At 42.0% G+C, this 22,178-nt stretch overlaps 1 protein-coding gene across 3 annotated transcripts in view; it reads right to left on the minus strand.

The window, feature by feature from the left end:
• Positions 1-10,587: 10,587 nt before the first annotated feature.
• agla (amylo-alpha-1, 6-glucosidase, 4-alpha-glucanotransferase a) overlaps positions 10,588-22,178 on the minus strand; it is a 33,509-nt gene continuing 21,918 nt past the window's right edge. For all 3 annotated transcript variants that reach the window (XM_071376429.1, XM_071376431.1, XM_071376430.1), the window contains exons 21-34: positions 21,328-21,458; positions 20,610-20,746; positions 20,192-20,325; positions 19,460-19,635; positions 19,022-19,124; positions 18,092-18,317; positions 15,990-16,110; positions 15,640-15,775; positions 14,912-15,024; positions 14,522-14,733; positions 12,120-12,217; positions 11,842-11,929; positions 11,561-11,694; positions 10,588-11,469 (exon numbers count right to left, since the gene is read on the minus strand). In XM_071376429.1, the coding sequence (XP_071232530.1) occupies positions 11,352-11,469; positions 11,561-11,694; positions 11,842-11,929; positions 12,120-12,217; positions 14,522-14,733; positions 14,912-15,024; positions 15,640-15,775; positions 15,990-16,110; positions 18,092-18,317; positions 19,022-19,124; positions 19,460-19,635; positions 20,192-20,325; positions 20,610-20,746; positions 21,328-21,458 (1,927 nt within the window). In that variant the 3' untranslated portion in view covers positions 10,588-11,351. The remainder of the gene's footprint in view (positions 11,470-11,560; positions 11,695-11,841; positions 11,930-12,119; positions 12,218-14,521; positions 14,734-14,911; positions 15,025-15,639; positions 15,776-15,989; positions 16,111-18,091; positions 18,318-19,021; positions 19,125-19,459; positions 19,636-20,191; positions 20,326-20,609; positions 20,747-21,327; positions 21,459-22,178) is intronic.

The following is a 22,178-nucleotide window of genomic DNA, read 5'->3' on the forward strand; positions in this document are numbered from 1 at the left end:
AGGGTTAGAGGCAGAGAGTCCCAGTGAAGAGAGGCCAGGCAGAGACAGCAAGGGCGGTTCGTTGCTCCAGAGCCTTTCCGTTCACCTTCACACTCCTGGGCCAGACTACACTCAATCATATGACCTACTGAAGAGATGAGTCTTCAGTAAAGACTTAAAGGTTGAGACCGAGTCTGCGTCTCTCACATGGGTAGGCAGACCATTCCATAAAAATGGAGCTCTATAGGAGAAAGCCCTGCCTCCAGCTGTTTGCTTAGAAATTCTAGGGACAATTAGGAGGCCTGCGTCTTGTGACCGTAGCGTACGTGTAGGTATGTACGGCAGGACCAAATCGGAAAGATAGGTAGGAGCAAGCCCATGTAATGCTTTCTAGGTTAGCAGTAAAACCTTGAAATCAGCCATTGCCTTAACAGGAAGCCAGTGTAGGGAGGCTAGCACTGGAGTAATATGATAATTTATTTTTGTTCTAGTCAGAATTCTAGCAGCCGTATTTAGCACTAACTGAAGTTTATTCAGTGCTGTATCCGGGTAGCCGGAGAGTAGGGCATTGCAGTAGTCTAACCTAGAAGTAACAAAAGCATGGATTAATTTTTCTGCATCATTTTTGGACAGAAAGTTTCTGATTTTTGCAATGTTACGTAGATGGAAAAAGGCTGTCCTTGAAACAGTCTTGATATGTTCGTCAAAAGAGAGATCAGGGTCCAGAGTAACGCTGAGGTCCTTCACAGTTTTATTTGAGACGACTGTACAATCATCAAGATTAATTGTCAGATTCAACAGAAGATCTCTTTGTTTCTTGGGACCTAGAACAAGCATCTCTGTTTTGTCCGAGTTTAAAAGAAGAAAGTTTGCAGCCATCCACTTCCTTATGTCTGAAACACAGGCTTCTAGCGAGGGCAATTTTGGGGCTTCACCATGTTTCATTGAAATGTACAGCTGTGTGTCATCCGCATAGCAGTGAAAGTTAACATTATGTTTTCAAATGACATCCCCAAGAGGTAAAATATATAGTGAAAACAATAGTGGTCCTAAAACGGAACCTTGAGGAACACCGAAATTTACAGTTGATTTGTCAGAGGACAAACCATTCACAGAGACAAACTGATATATTTCCGACAGATAAGGTCTAAACCAGGCCAGAACTTGTCCGTGTAGACCAATTTGGGTCTCCAATCTCTCCAAAAGAATGTGGTGATCGATGGTATCAAAAGCAGCACTAAGGTCTAGGAGCACGAGGACAGATCCAGAGCCTCAGTCTGACGCCATTAAAAGGTAATTTACCACCTTCACATGTGCAGTCTCAGTGCTATGATGGGGTCTAAAACCAGACTGAAGCATTTCGTATACATTGTTTGTCTTCAGGAAGGCAGTGAGTTGATGTGCAACAGCTTTTTCTAAAATGTTTGAGAGGAATGGAAGATTCGATATAGGCAGATAGTTTTTTATATTTTCTGGGTCAAGGTTTGGCTTTTTCAAGAGAGGCTTTATTACTGCCACTTTTAGTGAGTTTGGTACACATCCGGTGGATAGAGAGAACCGTTTATTATGTTCAACATAGGAGGGCCAAGCACAGGAAGCAGCTCTTTCAGTAGTTTAGTTGGAATAGGGTCCAGTATGCAGCTTGAAGGTTTAGAGGCCATGATTATTTTCATCATTGTGTCAAGAGATATAGTACTAAAACACTTGAGTGTCTCTCTTGATCCTAGGTCCTGGCAGAGTTGTGCAGACTCAGGACAACTGAGCTTTGGAGGAATACGCAGATTTAAAGAGGAGTCCGTAATTTGCTTTCTAATGATCATGATCTTTTCCTCAAAGAAGTTCATGAATTTATTACTGCTGAAGTGAAAGCCATCCTCTCTTGGGGAATGCTGCTTTTTAGTTAGCTTTGCGACAGTATCAAAAATACATTTTGGATTGTTCTTATTTTCCTCAATTAAGTTGGAAAAATAGGATGATCGAGCAGCAGTGAGGGCTCTTTGATGATGTGTTCAGTGAACCACAAAGATAGTGAATTCCTAAAAGAGGGACTCTGACAGCAAAGTTATTTTGGGTGAAACGTCTGAACATGCCTCTTCAGTCAAACCTTTATATTCACAGTAACACAAGAACAAGCTTGCATTATCCAAGGTGATATACTATTGTCTGGTTGGAGTTCAGATGGGTTGGTGCTACCGAACACAGGAAATATATTCAGCATATTACCTAACTGGGAAATCTCCTGCAATCTGTTCATTAAAGAGACTCCATCAAAGTCCTCCATAAATATTACATTCATTGGCCTCTATGTAAGATCTTCTGTTGGGGAGCAGGAAATGTTTTGTAGTAACAAGAACTACTAGAAAACATACACCTCCCCCTGGGCTTTGGCCTTTTTTACTCCCTCCTTTTACATCGCTCCATATGGAACAGCTTATACACATTGATGGAAACATGGAGACATTTGGCCAGAAAACCAAGTGAAACAGCTACAGGCTTTATTTCCAGTTGTTGGGGCTGGGTTTGACTTCCATAAGCCTATTTAATAGAATATACAGGTTTCATATATTTTCGGCTTTAAGTGGAACAGTTGTTGGCGTCTGTAAAGTCTGTATGTTTCCTGGGGAAGACAAAAGCAACATTCTTCCAGCACTGAGAGAATGAATGCAAGCTTGGGTTTGTGGAATCAATCAAATAATGTTAACAGTATGACCGGTATGAAACAAAATAAACTTTACACCGGCGTATTTATTCCAACTTACTTTCTAACAGCATGGGAAGAATGATATTTCAACAGGCTTTCACAGTCTTACTGCAGAATTAGACGTTCATCCACGATCTTCAAACGTAAAATTTTGAAGTTGCTCCTGCTCTGTATCATTCCATATTTCTCCAATAAAAACCAGTGTGCATGACTGGGATTGAACACACAACCTTCTGATCCACCACCACCCACATCCACAATGCCCTAGCAAAACTCATGCCCACTTGATGGCAATATCTCTCACTGTTGCCCCTAGTGGCCGCTTTGGAAGGCATTACCCGAGGTCGTCAGGACACGGACAGACGTCCGATTTCAACATCAATCTTGAACGACCTGGCTGGATATTTTGCCTTAGCTGTGGAACTCTAACCACTTTTGATAGACTGGGGCCCATATTATAAATGTTGGTTTTGTACAGTATAGCCTATGCATTGTTCACTCACAGCCAGGACCATTGTGTCTGTGTTTATAGGATTTGTGAGTTATTCCTTTCTTGAAGACCAGGACAATGAGGATATGCTATCAAGGAAAGTCAGTCACTGTTATGCATAAGCAGGACATGATATTTTAGTGAAACTACCCCACCTCCCCTTCTGTTACATCATAATACCATAGGTCTTGTTACATCATAATACCATAGATCTTGCTACCTCATAATACCATAGGTCTTGCTACATCATAATACCATAGGTCTTGTCTTTCCCCTTTTAATACTAGAAATAATTGCTTCTCTGACACCCTGTAAATATAGACTCTCTCTCTCTCTCTCTCTCTCTCTCTCTCTCTCTCTCACTCACTCACTCACTCACTCACTCACTCACTCACTCACTCACTCACTCACTCACTCCCACACTCCCACCCGCACGCATGTGCGCGCACACACACACACACACACACACACACACACACACACACACACACACACACACACACACACACACACACACACACACACACACACACACACACACACACACACACACACACACACACACACATGTTCTGTTTGAATGTCTCTCTGTCACATACCACACATGCACGCACGCACACACACAGGAGAGGAGAACTACCCCTCTACCCCTGGAGGCAGTCACTATTGAAAGAGCCAGGCATGGGTTTTAGAGTACAAGGTTCTGCAAGTCTACAATGTATATCAAAGCCGGCTTGACCAACACTCCTTTCCCTCCAGGCCTGCAGGTTGTAAAGCCATTAAAGCATCTAGGATTTTATTACCAATAGGTCTCTTAGTGCAACCCTCCCTTTCAAGCTGTGGTTAAGGTTGGGGGGTCGAGGCCTTCTTGTTCCTAAATGAACCATGTACTGTGTTTGGAGCGCAAGAATCGGTATTATTTTTATTCACAGCGCTGTCTTGCTATTCGGAACCTTTGAGAGAGCATCCACCAGCAACTTTAAGGTAAATCGCATACTTTTCATTCATAAAAGTTATTTAAAATCTGAATCCGTCTTGTGCAGAAAGCCGTGCGCTTCAAACATCCTTGTTCTCAACTCAAATGTCTGCGCGTGCATGTATCCCGGTACTTATCTGAAACTAAAGCCTTCAAATGGCAAGAGGATACTCTATTTCTAGACTACTAACCCATGCTTGCCCGCAACAGTTTTAATCCATTCGGGACTGTATTAGCCAAGTTTAGGTTTTGCGCCTTCTCCCCCCTTCCGTTTTATGCCGAAATACTTTTTCTGGACTCTTTATGCTTCAATATCAAAGCCCCAGCTGGAGTCTACATGTCTGCCTGGTATTTCCTAAGCCGTTGAAGTGGCTGCATATTATTAGAGAACTTCGTGGTCCACTGGACTAAAACTAATGAGGCTGTGCGGGAGACATGGATACGGTACAGGGTTCTACTTTAGTTCTAATTGAAGGAAGGTAGTCTGTAGACGTCTGACATGGGAAGATGCTCTAATCAATGCGTTAACAAAACAGTCTAGGCTAGTCTACATCTAACCAACATCAGGGCAACCGTTATAAAACAGCTTCTGAAAAAAAAGTTATTTGAACCTTTTCCCCAACTTTTTTTTACAGACATACTTCAAGCCTTCTAGATGCGTCAAAACAGTTGTTTTGTGACATATGGTTTTCCAATTCCACGGGTTAATTTCTATTATTGACGTACTCAAGCCTCTTGAATCATCTACATGGCCTCCACCTGACTGGCACCAGACCTGCTCAACTCCAGTGACTTTGAAGTGAAACTGGCCAATGTCCAATTGGCAACATGGTCTCAGGGAATTCGTATTATTCTGTATGTAAATCGGTGACTCTCCCTTTAGTATCATATGTTACATTAAGTTAGGTTACATTATGAATGGTATAGCGGTCGTGCAATATCATGCGAACTAGAGGATGCATATTGTCATATTGTAATGACCTTGATAGATCATTAGTAAAATAATATCCAAGACAGTGGAACGCTTTCTCGAATCAAACAGTTTTTTATGCAACTCGAACACGCAACTGTATGTACGTAGCCTACGCCAATAAATCGTTATACATAAATCACTAACTCTGATAGCTATCTCACTGATCCAGGACGTAAGAGAGAGAGAATAATCAAGCATGGCAATATAACACAACCTTTGGTGCCAAGCCCCCCGCTGTTCCAGCAACCACAAGGATACCTAGCAGACAGCAGGGGGACTGGCATGCTGTACCCCGCAAAACTCTGAGTAACTGGTAAACGTGCCCTGATAACCACACAACAACAGAACGTCAGAACACAAGCACGTCGCTACAGATGAAGTAATTTATAATACATCTTGGAGTACGTTCAGTACTATACATCTTTATTTGAGACCAGGTTGCTTGGTACATCCTAACAACAAAGAAGAAATATAGCTGTAAGCAGCCATGCCGGGGGTCAAGCTATGGTCCTTCTGAACACCTTACCATGACCATGTCAAACCACAGTGATGTCTCATCCATGGCAATGATGTTGCTCTCCTTTATCTTCTTTTGCCCTATCTTTTTTTGGTACTCACTGTAGTTCACTCATTAACAATTAATTTAGACCCATCGTTTATTTGAAACAGCCGTTTATTTGGTGAATTGTGTGCTGACGCTCGGCTATTAAAAGGGACAGGCGGCAATAGCATCTATGGACGCACATCTTTAAACTCAACATTTTCCAAGAGTCTAGCTAAAACAACACGGCCCCTATAAGCCAATGAGCTGCATTCATGTTTTTTCTTATCCAACAGCGCCAACATGCGGCCAAACTCAACCGTTCTCTACAGGTTAGCTAGAATCACATCCCCGAGCATGTGTGTAAAATGTAACCACTGTGAGTCAAACAGATCAAGAGATATGAATATGTTCCCGTAATAGTGCCACCGTGTGGGGTCGATCTGAATGTGCTTCCATATGTTGAGTCTTGACAGTGTTTGGAACATGGTAATCAAGTTTTATTACAATACGAATGTCTCTGTCTGAATTATATGCATTTATGTGCCAGGTCACGTCCATTTGAGTCTGTATTGGCCAGTATCGGACATATTTTTCGACATACAAGTCTGTAAAAACATGCGTTGAAAGACCTTGGTTCATTGATGCCATGTATCAAGTTTCGTGCAGACCGATTATTTGGTGCTAGAGGAATAGCGTTTTATGTGTTTTTCACAAAATTCTAAATAGCGGAAAATCCATCATGTTGGACCTTGTGGATCCTTGAGGCAACTTTGTTCCTTGTGAGGAGAGGGTCATACGTACTGAATTTAATGACTAGGTCACACGGGGTAAGGGGCCTGACCTTTCAAAGTTTGCATTTTCAATCGTGTGTTATAGCGCCACCACGTGGCCATTGGCATGGCATTGCATGAGAGGGTGTGGCCCTTGGTGCTTTACCAATATGCAAGGTTGCACCCTCCTAAGCCTTACCATCTCACGGGAATTTGTATTTTTTCACCAAATCATCGGCAGGAGAATAATAATGAACTGCAACAAATACAAAACGGTTTTACACAGCTTTGCTACTTGAACCCCTAATTATGGGGAGAATTTACGTTGGTGGTTAGGTGAACTAACGAAGAAGGTTAGGATAATTTACGTGAGAGGATCCGAGAACTAAAAAGACAAAGGTTAGGTGAATTTACATAGCAGGTTAGGTGAATTGGGTTAAGTTTAGAATAAGTGTTACGGGAAGGGTTTGCTAAAATGCTACTCGAACGCGCAACCTTTGGATTGTTAGACAGTTGCCTTTTACGCCCACTCATCCTCTCCGACCAACCTCCCTACTTTTGCTTCTGTCTAAACCCACTGTGCACAGACGTCAATTCAACATCTATTCCACATTGGTTCAAAGTATTTTACATTAACCAGTGTGTGCAGAGTGGGAAGTAACTAGACCATTGGTAGGTATCATACGTCCTTGATATGGCTGGGCAACAATTGTCCCCCACTGCTGGTCGCCACCACCTCCAAAAAGGTAGTGATTTGGAACTTCCGGGAGGTTCCGGGTTTGATAGCCTTGTGCATTAAAACCTGAAAAGTGGGGCTTGCACATTCTTGTTTGGACATGCATCACTCTAGTACCCTAGTTAAGTTACAGAATTGTCAGACTTTTGGTGTTTCTACCCATGTTTGTGATTTCAACAAAATAACTTTATTTCATACCTCTCATACCTTGTGTTCAAAGATGTGGTGATGTAAAATGAGTTTGTCTTCAAATTTATATGGCTGTCATATACAGTTGAAGTCGGAAGTTTACATACACCTTAGCCAAATACATTTAAACTCAGTTTTTCACAATTCCTGATATTTAATCCTAGTAAAAATTCCCCGTCTTAGGTCAGTTAAGATATTTTAAGAATGTGAAATGTCAGATTGAATAGTAGAGACAAATATTTCTTTCAGATTTTATTTCTTTCATCACATTCCCAGTGGGTCAGAAGTTTACATACATTCAATTAGTATTTGGTAGCATTGCCTTTAAATTGTTTAACTTGGGTCAAATGTTTCAGGTAGCCTTCCACAAGCTTCCCACAATAAGTTGGGTGAATTTTGGCCCATTCCTCCCGACAGAGCTGGTGTAACTGAATCAGGTTTGTAGGCCTCCTTGCTCACACACGATTTTTCAGTTCTGCCCACAAATTTTCTATAGGATTGAGGTCAGGGCTTTGTGATGGCCACTCCAATACCTTGACTTTGTTGTCCTTAAGCCATTTTGCCACAACTTTGGAAGTATGCTTGGGGTCATTGCCCATTTGGAAGACCCATTTGTGACCAAGCTTTAACTTCCTGACTGATGTCTTGAGATGTTGTTTCAATATATCCACATCATTTTTCTTCCTCATGATACATGCACCCCCACAACATGATGCTGCCACCCCCATGCTTCACAGTTGGGATGGTGTTCTTCGGCTTGCAAGCCTCCCCCTTTTTCCTCCAAACATAATGATGGTCATTATGACCAAACAGTCCTATTTTTGTTTCATCAGACCAGAGGACATTTCTCCAAAAAGTACGATCTTTGTCCCCATGTGCAGTTGCAAACCGTAGTCTGGCTTTTTTTATGGCGGTTTTGGAGCGGTGGCTTCTTCCTTGCTGAGCGGCCTTTCAGGTTGTGTCGATATAGGACTCGTTTTACTGTGGATATAGATACTTTTGTACCTGTTTCTTCCAGCACCTTCACAAGGTCCTTTGTTGTTGATTTGCACTTTTCGACCCACTTTTCGAGACAGAACGCGTCTCCTTCCTGAGCGGTATGACGGCTGTGTGGTCCCGTGGTGTTTATACTTGCGTACTATTGTTTGTACAGATGAACGTGGTACCTTCAGGCATTTGGAAATGGCTCCCAAGGATATAGCAGACTTGTGGAGGTTCACAATTTTTTTTCTGAGGTCTTGGCTTGATTTTCCCATGATGTCAAGCAAAGAGGCACTGAGTTTGAAGGTAGGCCTTGAAATACATCCACAGGTACACCTCCAATTGACTCAAATGATGTCAATTAGCCTATCAGAAGCTTCTAAAACCATGACATAATTTTCTGGAATTTTCAAAGCTGTTTAAAGGCACAGTCAACTTAGTGTATGTAAACTTTTGACCCACTGGAATTGTGATACAGTGAATTATAAGTGAAATAATCTGTTTGTAAACAATTTTTGTAAAAATTACTTGTGTCATGCACAAAGTAGATGTCCTAACCGACTTGCGAAAACTATAGTTTGCTAACAAGAAATTTGTGGAGTGGTTGAAAAACTTGTTTTAATGACCCAACCTAAGTGAATGGAAACTTTCGACTTCAACTGTAGATGTGCTTTTGTTTGTTGTTGTTTGAAGTCTCTTTGCACCTTCATATTGAATTACCACGACTACCTACCTTTATATTAATTAGCCAATTTGTTGGCTTCAATTTGGTTCAATTTAGTTGAATTCAGACATTCAATCACCTTTCTCCCCCTGTGTGTCTCATCTTTTTTCCCATCCTCTGGTTTTATCATTCTTTCTCCTCTCCCGTGCGTTCCAGCAGCAATGAGTTTGAGGTGTGATTGATGGACCATGACATCAGCCTTGCTGACATGTACAGATGGAAGGTATCTGCGTATGCACCCTGCAGCTCAACATGTACCACAGGTGCAGCTACCAGCCACACCACACATACAATGTACACACCCACATTGTACACACACATACTCTCAAACACGTTCACATACATTACACCAACAAACACACATACCGGTACTGGCAAATCACTTCTTGTCTCTTCTCTCCACATTGATCATACCTCCCACTAAAGATAGTTTAGTCTCATGAACAAAAGAAACATAAAGGATACATGTTCAGTGGGATATTTAGTGTGAGCCTGATTGTTCAGTATTATATTGGTCATGGTAGTCTATGCTCTGCAGGTATCAGTGTCGGTGTGTCGACTATGACTGCGACACCGTGACCAGACCTGAACCCACACATGAGTTCTGCACTGGGAAGGAGTGTCCACCAAGGTGAGATATTTCATGTAATATCACATCAGATTTTTGACGTTCTCATGGACCAGGACCTGATGGTGTGAATTAGGGCTGTTACATTGACCGTATTACCGCTACATCGGCGGTCACGAGTCATGATGGCAGTCAAATTCCATGTGACCGTTTAGTCACAGTAATTAGGCTTCTCCAAGCTCTGATGCTGCTGATGGTCATTAGTAGTCTACCAAACTTGCTAACTGCCTGGCACTCTATTGTCCCTTGGATCATTCTGACATCAATTCAAATGTAATGTAAAATCCAATCAAACACTTGAGAGCCCATGAGCTCATGTTGCGCAACGTTTCTATAAGCTATGCAATTGCGTGAGAAAACAGAGTTTTGATGGCCTCTTAAAAATATTTGTGTCATTCTCAAAACTTTTGGCTACGACTGTACACTAATGTTACTGCACGATGCTCTCCATGGGGCAGCTGTAGAACTTTGAGGATCTGAGGACCCATGCCAAATATTTTCAGTCTCCTGAGGGGGAAAAGGTTTTGTCGTGCCCTTTTCACAACGGCCTTGGTGTGTTTGGACCATGATAGTTTGTTGGTGATGTGGACACCAAGGAACTTGAAACTCTCGATCCACTCCACTTCAGTTAGTTCATGTTAATGGGGCCTGTTCAGCCGTCCTTTTCCTATAGTCCACAATCAGCTCCTTTGTCTTGCTTATATTGAGGGAGAGGTTGTTGTGAGACAAAGGAGCTGATCGAGTAGGTGTGTCCAACCTTTTGACTGGTACTGTATAAAAAAACATTTATTTTGTGCTGTGTCTAACAATCCAGAGAAAAAAAGCTGGTGAACAGGCTAACCCCTATTATGGTTTTCTTCACCTCAACACAAACATCAAGTCAAAGACACAGAATGTCTCATGTTGCAGACTGTTTATATACCACTACGTGTTGTGACAACACTATGTAGACAGACACAATAATCAGTCACACTATAAACTGGGAGCATGCTGACCAATAAAAAGTGGCACCAGATTCACAAGGAGAGATGCATCACATTTAGGGTGGGTTATGGGTGGGTTATGGATAGAATAGCTACTCTACAAGTTCTTCTGTCACAGTGATGCTTTCCACAGAGGTTTATTTTTAGGGATCTAAACTCTAATAAAAAGGCATGGAAGCACACAGCAATGGGTTGTCACTTGACTAATTTCATAGTACAGTACATTTTGATACCATCTTTAAAAGGATCTCCATGGACCGGGTAGCAGCGCAGGCGACACACGGTTAAAGTTCAACTGCCTATGAGGTTAGCTGGTTTAAAACAGTCGGCCTTCCAAACCATTCCAATACTTTATCTTTAATACTTTATCATTAAGTGCTTTAACATTAGCTCATTTATCTACTGTAACATAGGTATCATACCTTGACAACACTAAGTCAGCCGTCAAATGAGGCCGTGAGCTAAAATTTCCCAATGCTGTCCACAACCACTAGAATTGCTGGTGTTCACAAGGCATTACTGTATACTTGCGAGCCCAGTAGGTTTAGTGCATAGGGTGTACACGTGGTCCAAAACAAGACAACAAACACCACACTATGAAGGTGAATTAAAACAGTGCCGGACTTCAAGAGGACATTAGATCATGGGGCGAGTCTCCGCCCACAGGAAGTGAGGTGCTATATGTCGTGGAGGACTTCCAGCACCGTGGAGATGGACCAGGCCTGTGATTCGCAGCTGAAGGGACAGTACTGGCCATTCTCATTGGTCAGCTCTGGCAGACCCTTCCAGCTAGACCTTAGAGGGTTAGAAGAGACATGGATGAAAGTTCAAAGAGTGTGTGTGTGTGCGCGCATGTGAAAATGTGTGTGTTAGTGTGTGTATTTACCTCTCCAGGTGGACATAATGCTGAGAGAGAATGCTCTTCACCAGGTACACTGTCTGTTCATAAGTCTCCTTCCCAAGCTTCTTGGCAAAATAGAGCTTTGCTCGCAGGAAGTACCCAATTGGCCATAGCCACTCCTAAAAAACAAACAAAAAGCCATTAAACCAATCAGATCAATTTAATACAACTTTATTTATACCCTCGGGAGCATTGACATAATAAAGTTAACAATAACTATAATAAAAGGTGTAGTACAACTCAATTCCTCAGTAATGGACACTCACTGGTCCTTGGTGGTAGTTGAAACCTCTGGCCACGTTGTAGTTATCGTTGTCCAGGGCGTTGTCATAGACACCGCAGTACACCATATCACTAGGGGAGAAATTAACTTGATGTCAGTATATGTGCCAAGAAAATAAGTATTGAAAATGAATCAGTTAATGAACAAGTATGAGTGGGGCCAGGAGTTTTTCCTGAACATATGACCTGAATAATAAAAACTCAGGGCCCTAGGTTCTCCTGGTCAGGTCACATGGTGATGAGTGATAATGAGGTCTCTTACTCTGGGTCCAACGTCTTCATTCCCAGAGGTCCTAGCAGCTTCTTCTCAGCCATTCCCAGTGCCTTCCAGGCTCTCTCCACAGTGAACAACTCCGGAGCCTCAGGGACAGAATAGAGAACACCATTCGGGTCAACTTATTAACCCATAAGAGTTATTGTGTAGTGGAAACGTCTAGAAGCAACAACAGCTCAGCCGCGAAGTGGTAGGCCACACAAGTTCACAGAAACAAGACCGCCGAGTGCTGAAGCAGATAACGCGTAAAAATCATCTGTCCTCAGTTGCAACACTCACTACTGAGTTCCAAACTGCCTCTGGAAGCAACGTCAGCACAATAACTGTTCATCGGGAGCTTCATGAAATGGGTTTCCATGGCTGAGTAGCCGCACACAAGCTTTGCTGCCATTGGACTCTGGAGCAGTGGAAACGCGTTCTCTGGAGTGATGAATCAAGCTTCACCATCTGGCAGTCTGACGGACTACCAATGACATTCTAGACGATTCTGTGCTTCCAACTTTGTGTAAGGCTCTTTCCTGTTTCAGCATGACAATGGCACCGTGCACAAAGCGAGGTCCATACGGAAATGATTTGTCGAGATCAGTGTGGAAGAACTTGACTGGCCTCAACAGAGCCATGATCTGAACTCCATCGAACACCTTTGGGATGAATTGGAATGCCCAACCTCATTAATGCTCGTGGCTGAATGGAAGTAAGTCCTCGCAGCAATATTCCAACATCTAGTGAAAAGCCTTCCCAGAAGAGTGGAGGCTATTATAGCAGCAAAGGGTGGACCATTTCCAAATTGATCATAAATACAGTGTAGACATTGTTCATGTTGTAAATGACTATTGTAGCTGAAAACAGCAGATTTTTAATGGAATATCTACTTAGGCATACAGAGGCCCATTATCAGCCCATTACCCTTTTGCAATTATGTTAGCATAGCTGAAAACTATTGTACTGATTAAAGAAGGCAATAAAGCTGGCCTTCTTTAGAAAAGTTTAGCATCTGGAGCGTCAGCATTTGTGGGTTCGATTATAGGCTCAAAATGGCCAGAAACAAAGACCTTTCTTCTGAAACTCATCAGTCTATTCTTGTTCTGAGAAATGAAGGCTATTCCATGCGAGAAATTGCCAAGAAACTGAAGATCTCGTACAACGCTGTGTACTACTCCCTTCACATAACAGCACAAACTGGCTCTAACCAGAATAGAAAGAGAAGTGGGAGGCCCCAGTGCACAACTGAGCAAGAGGACAAGTACATTAGAGTGTCTAGTTTAATAAACAGTCGCTTCCTCAACTAGCAGCTTCATTAAATAGTACCCGCAAAACACCTGTCTCAACGTCAACAGTGAAGAGGCGACTCCGGGATGCTGGCCTTCTAGGCAGAGTTCCTCTGTCCAGTGTCTGTGTTTTTTTGCCCATCTTAATCTTTTATTGGCCAGTCTGAGTTACGGCTTTTTCTTTGCAACTCTGCCTAGCAGTGATGGTTGCTGATAAATGGGCCTCTGTACACCTATGTAGATATTCCATAAAAAATCTGCCGTTTACAGCTACAATAGTCATTTACAACATTAACAATGTCGACACTGAAAAATTCGCTTTTCTTTCAAAAACAAGGACATTTCTAAGTGACCCCAAACTTTTGAACGGTAGTGTATATATATATATTTTTTTTTACATGTATTTCACTAACCAGTCTCCATATATACTCCCATTACTTTTTTCAACTGGTACCAGGGGACCTTCAGACGAGTTTAGTGAGGCCTAGATCAAAACAACTGACATGTTCGTGAGAGTCACCTTTTCACAGAGGGGTCATAGTGTCTAGCCTAACTGTCCTGACTCTAAAGACAGAAGTTGGCAGATGGCTGTACCGACTTCAGACGAGTCCCAAGACGCTTGTGGGGGTCATCGAGCAAAAACAAAGAGACTCATCATTCCATAGAGGGACTATAGTTTGTAGGCCAAACCGTTTGGACGCTACAAACGATTTGGTGAGAACACCAATTTTCGGGATGTCTCAAGGTCTGACAAACACCGCTCTAGCTCGGTCAGCTTTCACCGCAGATGCAAAACAACTGGTATCTCTAGGTTAAACTGACAGATTTATTATGCTAATTTGAATTCCGCAGGGGCACGGACATTGACATTAGGTGGTTTTAATACCTCAAACTCTACCACTATGTCCTGCTATACATCTTCCACTGACCCAGAGCTTTAGCTCTATTTACATCCAAGGAGTAGCCAAGAAAATGGGCTAAGGACCAGGGTTGGTGTCAATTCCATTTCAATTCAGTCAATGCTGGAAGTAAACTGAAATTCCAATGCTTCTCTATGAGAAAAAACATGCAAAGGATTGAAGAAACGGGGCATGGGCTGATGCCACTCTGATGGCAACTCACCACCACCATGGCAATGCAAAAGTTGGGCCTGAGCTGGTAGTCACACCATGGGCTGGAAGCTCCATGGCTGTCCTTGTAGATGCCTCTCTTGTGGACCAGGTCGGGGTGCTTCTCGTTGGGGTCCTTGTCGTCGTGGGACACATAGAAGTTCTTCTCAAAGTTGGCCAGGATCTTATGGTTCCACTCCTCATAGGAAACCTTCACCTCCTTACCTGCAAGGGAAAACAATAATATAATAAAAAATGTTTCATTATGTCTTATTAGTGAAACAATTGTCTCTGAGGGAGGGACATTGCACATGTAAGTTTGCATACATGTCCATGTGTGTGTATGCCAGCACTGCTGGTGCATGTGTGTGTGTGTGTGTGTGTGTGTCCAGGCAGCACTCACCATCCCGGTGTATTTTCATGGAGCTGTGGGGGAACAGGCCCTTCTTATGGAGCTCCACCAGCCAGCGCACCGCAGACTTACTGAGGCCCACAATCTCCACCGCTGACCCATCTCTGGAGACACACAACAAGGGAGACAAGTCACATCAAATCAATTTAATATGCATTATTACATCTTTACAAACTTCAGGAGAAGCAGGAAAGACACCCAACTAAACATACACTGGCTTTTCCCTAGTTTGGTTTAATTGTATTGTTTTGTAGGTTTAAAGGCCCAGAGCAGTCAAAAGCTTGATTTTCCTGTATTTTATATACTATAATTCCACACAATGAGGTTGGACTAATACTGTGAAATTGTGAAAATGATGGTAATGCCCTTTTAGTGCAAGAGCTGTTTGAAAAGACCGGCTGAAGTTTCAGCCTGTTGTGGTGGGATGGAATTTTGGCCTGCCTAGTGACCGGTAAATTAATAAATAGACCAATAAGAAAGAGCGTTCCAAACCTCTCTGCCAATAACACCTCGTTTTCAGTTGTCCCCTCCCTACCTAGCAAAATTCTTGTTTGAGAAATTACTCTTTGCTAAGAAGCTATTTTTAGTTTAATTTTGACCATTTTAATTGAAAACAATCACATTAAGGTGATTAAATGTTACCCAGAAATGATTTGATATTGAGATAAAAACAGCTGAATTGGACCTTTAAGAAATAGGGGTAAAGTGGATAGTCTTACCTGGGTGTTGCAGGCATGCCCTTGTTGCGAGCTTTGTCACTCTCTCCCATTTTGTCCATCCATGTTCCGCAGTTGAAGCGGTTGCCACCGTAAACAAAGCCAGTATCACGGTGCACTTTGGCCACAACATTGAAGCCTGGGAGCAAGGAGAATAATAACAATATACCATATTTGCTGAAGCAAGTCAATGTGCACCTCATAACAAAAACCAACAAGAGCAACTTGTAAGGAATAACAGGTGGCCCAGAGTTTTTCCTCGTCAGGTAACTTGGTCAGTAAAAACTCCTGGTACTACTTATTAACTCAAAGTGTGACCAAAACAAGAGGTGACCAGACTGTGGCGAACTCACCCTCGTCCTTCATGTGCATGTCGATCTTTGGTCCTGCGTTGCGCTCCCTGAAGTCGATACCCTGCATGTGACGTGTCATGGCCTCGTGGATGACATCACACAAGGGCTGTGTGAGCAGGGACTGAAACACACAAGGATCACGTTAGACTGTACCTGTGCGTGATGTACAGAGCCTTCAGAAATGATTCACACCCCTTGACTTTTCCACATTTTGTTGTGTTACAGCCTGAATTTGACACTGGCCTACACACAATACCCCATAGTGTCAATGTGGAAATGCTTGCAAATTAATAAAAAATTAGTCAATAAGTATTCACCCCTTTGTTATGGCAAGCCTAAATAAGTTCAAGAGTAAACATTTGCTTAACAAATCACATAAGTTGCATGGACATTGTTGAATGACTACCTCATCCCTGTACCCCACTGGTCCCTCAGTCGAATTTCAAACAGAGTCAACCACAAAGACCAGGGAGGTTTTCCAGTGCCTCGAAAACAAGGGCACCTATTGGTAGATGAATAAAAAATGTAAAAGCATACATTAAAAATATATCCCGTTGAGCATGGTGAAGTTATTAATTCATTGTTTATTTTTTATTGAACCTCTAATTACAATTTGGATGGTGTATTAATACACCCAGTCACAAGATACAGGTGTCCCTCCTAACTCAGTTGCCGGAGAGGAAGGAAACCGCTCAGGGATTTCACCATGAGGCCAATGGTGACTTTAAAACAGTTACAGAGTTTAATGGCTATGTTAGGAGAAAACTGAGGATGGTTCAACATTGTAGTTACTCCACAATACTAACCTAATCAACAGAGTGAAAAGAAGGAAGCCTTTACAGAATAAACATATTCCAAAACATGCATCCTATTTGCAACAATGCAAGTAATACTGCAAAAAATGTGGCAAAGCAATTCACTTTTTGTCCTGAATACAAAGTGTTATATCTGCGGCAAATCCAACACAACACAAGACTGAATACCACTCTCCATATTTTCAAGCATAGTGGTGGATGCATCATGTTATATGTATGTTTGTAATCGTTAAGGACTGGGGAGTTTTGTAGGATAAGAAAGAAACGGAAAACCTGGCTTTCCCACAGACAAGGAGTGGCTACGTAAGAAGCATTTCAAGGTCCTGGAGTGGCCTAGCCAGTCTCCAGATCTCAACCCCATAGAAAATCTTTGGAGGGAGTTGAAAGTCCGTGTTGCCCAGCAACAGCCCCAAAACATCACTGCTCTAGAGGAGATCTGCATGGAGGAATGGGCCAAAATACCAGCAACAGTGTGTGAAAACCTTACAGAAAACGTTTGACCTCTGTCATTGCCAACAAAGGGTATATAACAAAGTATTGAGATAAACTTTTGTTATTGACCAAATACTTATTTTCCACCATAATTTGCAAATAAATTCATAAAAAATCCTACAATGTGATTTTCTGGATTTTTTTCCCTCATTTTGTCTGTCATAGTTGAAGTGTACCTATGATGAAAATTACAGCCCCCTCTCATCTTTTTAAGTGGGAGAACTTGCACAATTGGTGGCTGACTAAATACTTTTTTTGCCCCACTGTACATATTTAACAAAAAATATATGGGTGATTGAAAATGATGCAGATAATTACATTGATAGAAGTCACAATCTATTTGCAATATTAAAGCTGGTCTACCCCCAAAAAACCTATTGTCTCAGGGGTGTGAATACTTATGTAAATTAGATATTTCTATATTTCATTTTCAATAAATTAGCTACAATTTCTAAAAACATGTTTTCACTTTGTCATTATGGGGTATTATGTGCAGATGGCTGAGAAAAAAAATAATATTTTTATCAATTTTGAATTCAGGCAGTAACAACAATGTGGAATAAGTCAAGGGGTAAGACTACTTTCTGAAGGCACTGTATGTGTGTGTGGACCTGTATGTGTTTATGGATATGTGTGTCTATATTTGTGCATGTGAGAGTGTGTGGGTGGGAAAGAGAGAGCGATGGAGAGTGTGTATGTATGTATGTGTTTATGCATGTGTGTTCGTGTCTGATGTGTACACGTGGGTGTGTGTGTGAGAGAGAGAGGGATGAAACGTGTATAGATATGACCTACCGGAGTGCCAGGGGCCTGGGGCTCAGAGTCGTCACGGGGGTACATCCTGACCACAGGGCAGCGGAGGATGGCAATGCCCTCAGGCACCAAGGTACAGTAATCCTGGATGCACTGCAGCCACCACCACACGGCATCACGGCAGTTGAAGCGGGCACAGATGCCCTCGCCCAACAGGTTGGGGATAAGACCGTGTCTCAGGGTGCCTGCAAATGCCAGGATGATGTTTCTGTAGGAAAAAGAGACATTCAATTAATATATCAACTGTACTCCAGTGTAATATCCAGTGGTGGAAAAAGTACCCAATTGTCATTAAAAAAAGGAAAATACACCTCAATAGAAAATGACTCAAGTGAAAATCATCCAGTAAAATACTACTTTAGTAAAAGTCTAAAAGTATTTGGTTTTAAATATACTTAAGTATCAAAAGTAAATGTAATTGCTAAAAGATACTTAAGTATTCAAATTAAAAGTATAAATCATTTTAAATTCCTTATATTAAGCAAACCAGACTCCATCATTTTCTTGTTTTTTTAAATTTACGGATAGCCACGGGCACAGACAGAATTTACAAACAATCATGTGTGTTTAGTGAGTCCATCAGATCAGATGCAGTAGGGATGACAAGGGATATTCTCTTGATAAGTGCGTGAATTTCACAATTTTCCTGTCCTTCTAAGCATTCAAAATGGTACTTTCGGGTGTCAGGGAAAATATATGCAGGAAAAATAACATTATTTTCTTGAAGAATGTAGTGAAGTAAAAGTAAAAGTTGTCAAAAACATAGATAGTAAAGTACAGATACCCTCAAAAAACTACTTAAGTAGTACTCTAAAGTATTTTCACTTAAATACTTTACACCACTGGTTATATCTTTTCTAATAGCTAAGAAGTTCAATTTGGATACTACTACAGTACAGACAAAATACACACCTAGCCTCCAGGTGACGACCAGTGACCAGCATGAGTCCACGCAGAGCGATGAAGGTGTCTCGGCCCCAGCAGCGGAAGATTCCAGAGGAGAAGTGAGGCAGACCTGTGAAACAGGAAGGTAGAGATGAATAAAGGAAGAAGACGTTCAAATGCAGCTGAAATTCAAACTCCAATTCTCAAAATGGTACCGAGATACAAATAGGACTTTGTCAGCTGACAGCTACTGGATTGGACTGAAGCTTGTAGAATTGTGTCAGCTTAAAAATACCAAGCGACTGACTACAATAGACCATTTTGCTGACCAACAATAGACTTAAACACCACTTATTGGTTTCGTGAATATCAACAGAAGAATTATGGTTATTAGGTTGGCATCCAACTACTGTTTCCAGAAGTAGAATAGAATATATAATAGAAATAGGTTGTTGCTAGGCAGACCTGCGGCCAGGGAGACGCAGCACTGCTCCTTCTTGCCAGTGTCCTTGTTGAGGCGGTAGGGGACGTCGGGTAGTTCCAGGGATAAGGGGGGCAGAGCCGGGAAACTGCCCACACCACCCATCTGGACAGAGCCCAGGGCCAGCAGTTTGACAAAGGTCGAGCCGTTCTGGACAAAACTGAAAGAGACAGAAACCAGATGAAAAACATGATTTTACATTAAAAAAATTGTGCACCATTACTGGACAAAACTGAAGACACCACGAGAAAACACATATGTTGTAAAAAAGGAGAGGTTAAAAGATGCTGTCAAAAACATTTAATGGTATGGTTCTGGGTTTCGGCACAAATATCCTTAACGGTGCAGGGCCTTTTTTAATACAGATATTCTCACTAAATCTAATCATTTAAGAATATTCCATTCTTCTATTGCATAATTTCCTCAATGTATGTTGGGTTTGAGAGAAACGTTATAGGGTTGTTTATGTGAGACATCCAGGTGCAAGATTTTAATTTGACCAGTTTCTCACAGGAGGAAAATCATCCTGCAGCTTCAGGAAATCTGATTTATTTTGTGGCTTATATAATTAGAGCAAATCAAGTCTGAAATGTTTAAGTGTAATTTACAAACTTTAGAATCATTTTAAAACCTTGAATACACTAGAGGTTTGCATTTCCTGCTGTGCAGGACATTTCCTGCAACAGGGTGATCAAATTAAGACCCTAAATTTGTACCTGGACATCTTGTTGAAGGTGGTGTCAAGAGCCGTGGTGTAGACTCCCACTAAAATGGCATCAAAGTAGCAGGGGATGAGATAGCGAGGGATGTGCTTCAGATAATGGAACATCGCCTTGAGCCACTTCCCCACCTGGAAACAACACATGTTATCTGGATAACACCAGACTCTAAAATTATGACAACGGAAAATGGTGACAATGATGATAATCATCTTCCTATTATCATACTGCTACCACAGTGGTTGATTTAAAACCCCCTTAGCTGGGCTGAGTTGTAGGATTCATTTCTATTTACAATAATCATTGTCAAGTTCAGACCATCTTGTTTGTTACTTCTTACCATCATTAGGCCTATAAAAAAATCTAAATGGGATTCATTTATTCAGTTTAAATTACTGTCACTCAAACTGCTCACCTCTCCTAGAGCGCCACTGTGACACACCAGCCTGTTACTGACGTAGTCGATCATCCAGTCCCCCTGTCTCAGATTGTCACAAACCGGGTGGCCCAGGTCGTTCTTGGGACGAATGTCCGCCATCACTGACAGAAGACCTGCATGAAAACAATGAATCCCGTTTTCAATGTCTAAGTCCAGTTTCATTCAACAATATGTGTATAGCTGCTTGTAGACACAGCTCTAGGATGAGCTAACCAACTCAAATCCTAACCTTAACCATTGTGGGGGATGGAAAAATATCTGACCCTGTATCAGTGGTTGGGGAAACTTCCACAATGTGTGCTGACCAGGGTTAGGATCAAATCAGTCAATTCAGGAAGTAAACTGTAAAATTCCAATTTACTCTGAATTGACCGAATTGAAATGGAATTGACCCCAATCCTGGTGCTGACTGGACCACCTCACTGTGCACTGGGGCAAAATTGGGCTCCCGAGTGGCGCAGCGGTCTAAGGCACTGCATCTCAGTGTTTGAGGCGTCACCACAGACACCCTGGTTCGAATCCAGGCTGTATCACAACCAGCCGTGATTAGGAGTCCCATAGGGCGGGGCACATTTGGCCCAGCATCGTCCGGGTTTGGCTGGTGTACAGTAGGACATCATTGTAAATAAGAATTTGTTCTTAACTGACTTGCCTCGTTAATAAAGGTTAAATACATGTATTTTTTTTACTGTACCTTGCAGGCCACCGTACTTGAAGCTGGTCCAGGAAGGGATGTTGTAGCAGCCTCCTCCGTCCTCCTGTTCCTCAGAGTCACAGCGGAACAGCAGCATGTTCATGTCGCCCAGAGTCAGCTTAGACATGATCCTGAATGGGGATAGAAGATGGAGTCACATAACATTAGAACACACCCACCTGAGAGCACAACTGGAGACTACAGAGCCCTGCTGATCAGTATTTCAACACATACTGTATGGACACAATTCATCACTATACAAATATATAGCTACCAGGAAAAACCAAACATACTATACCTTTCAAGCCATTGTAAGCGTAACGCTTTTCCAATACACTTGGTGAGTGATTCCGGAAAGTATTCAGACCTTCAGTTTTTCCACATTTTGTTACGTTAAAGCCTTATTCTAAAATTGATTAAATAGTTTTCCCCCCCTCATCGATCTACACACAATACCCCATAATGGCACAGCAAAACCAGATTGAATAACTGAAATAACACATTTACATAAGTATTCAGACCCTATACTCAGTACCCTATACCCATGCCAGGTTGCAGTTGTAAATACGAACTTGTTCTCAACTGGCCTACCTGGTTAAATAAAATAAAATAAAATAAAAAATAAATAAAAAATACTTTGTTTAAGCAGCGATTACAGCCTTAAGTCTTCTTGGGTATGACACTACAAGCTTGGCACATCTGTATTTGGGGAGTTTCTCCCATTCTTCTCTGCAGATCCTCTCAAGCTCTGTCAGGTTGGATGGGGAGCGTCGCTGCACAGCCATTTCTGTTGTCCCCAGTCTGAGGTCTTGAGTGCTCTGGAGCAGGTTTTCATCTCCGTTCATCTTTCC

Source organism: Salvelinus alpinus, chromosome 30 (genome assembly GCF_045679555.1).
Source record: "Salvelinus alpinus chromosome 30, SLU_Salpinus.1, whole genome shotgun sequence".
In the NCBI taxonomy this organism is placed as follows: Eukaryota; Metazoa; Chordata; class Actinopteri; order Salmoniformes; family Salmonidae; genus Salvelinus; species Salvelinus alpinus.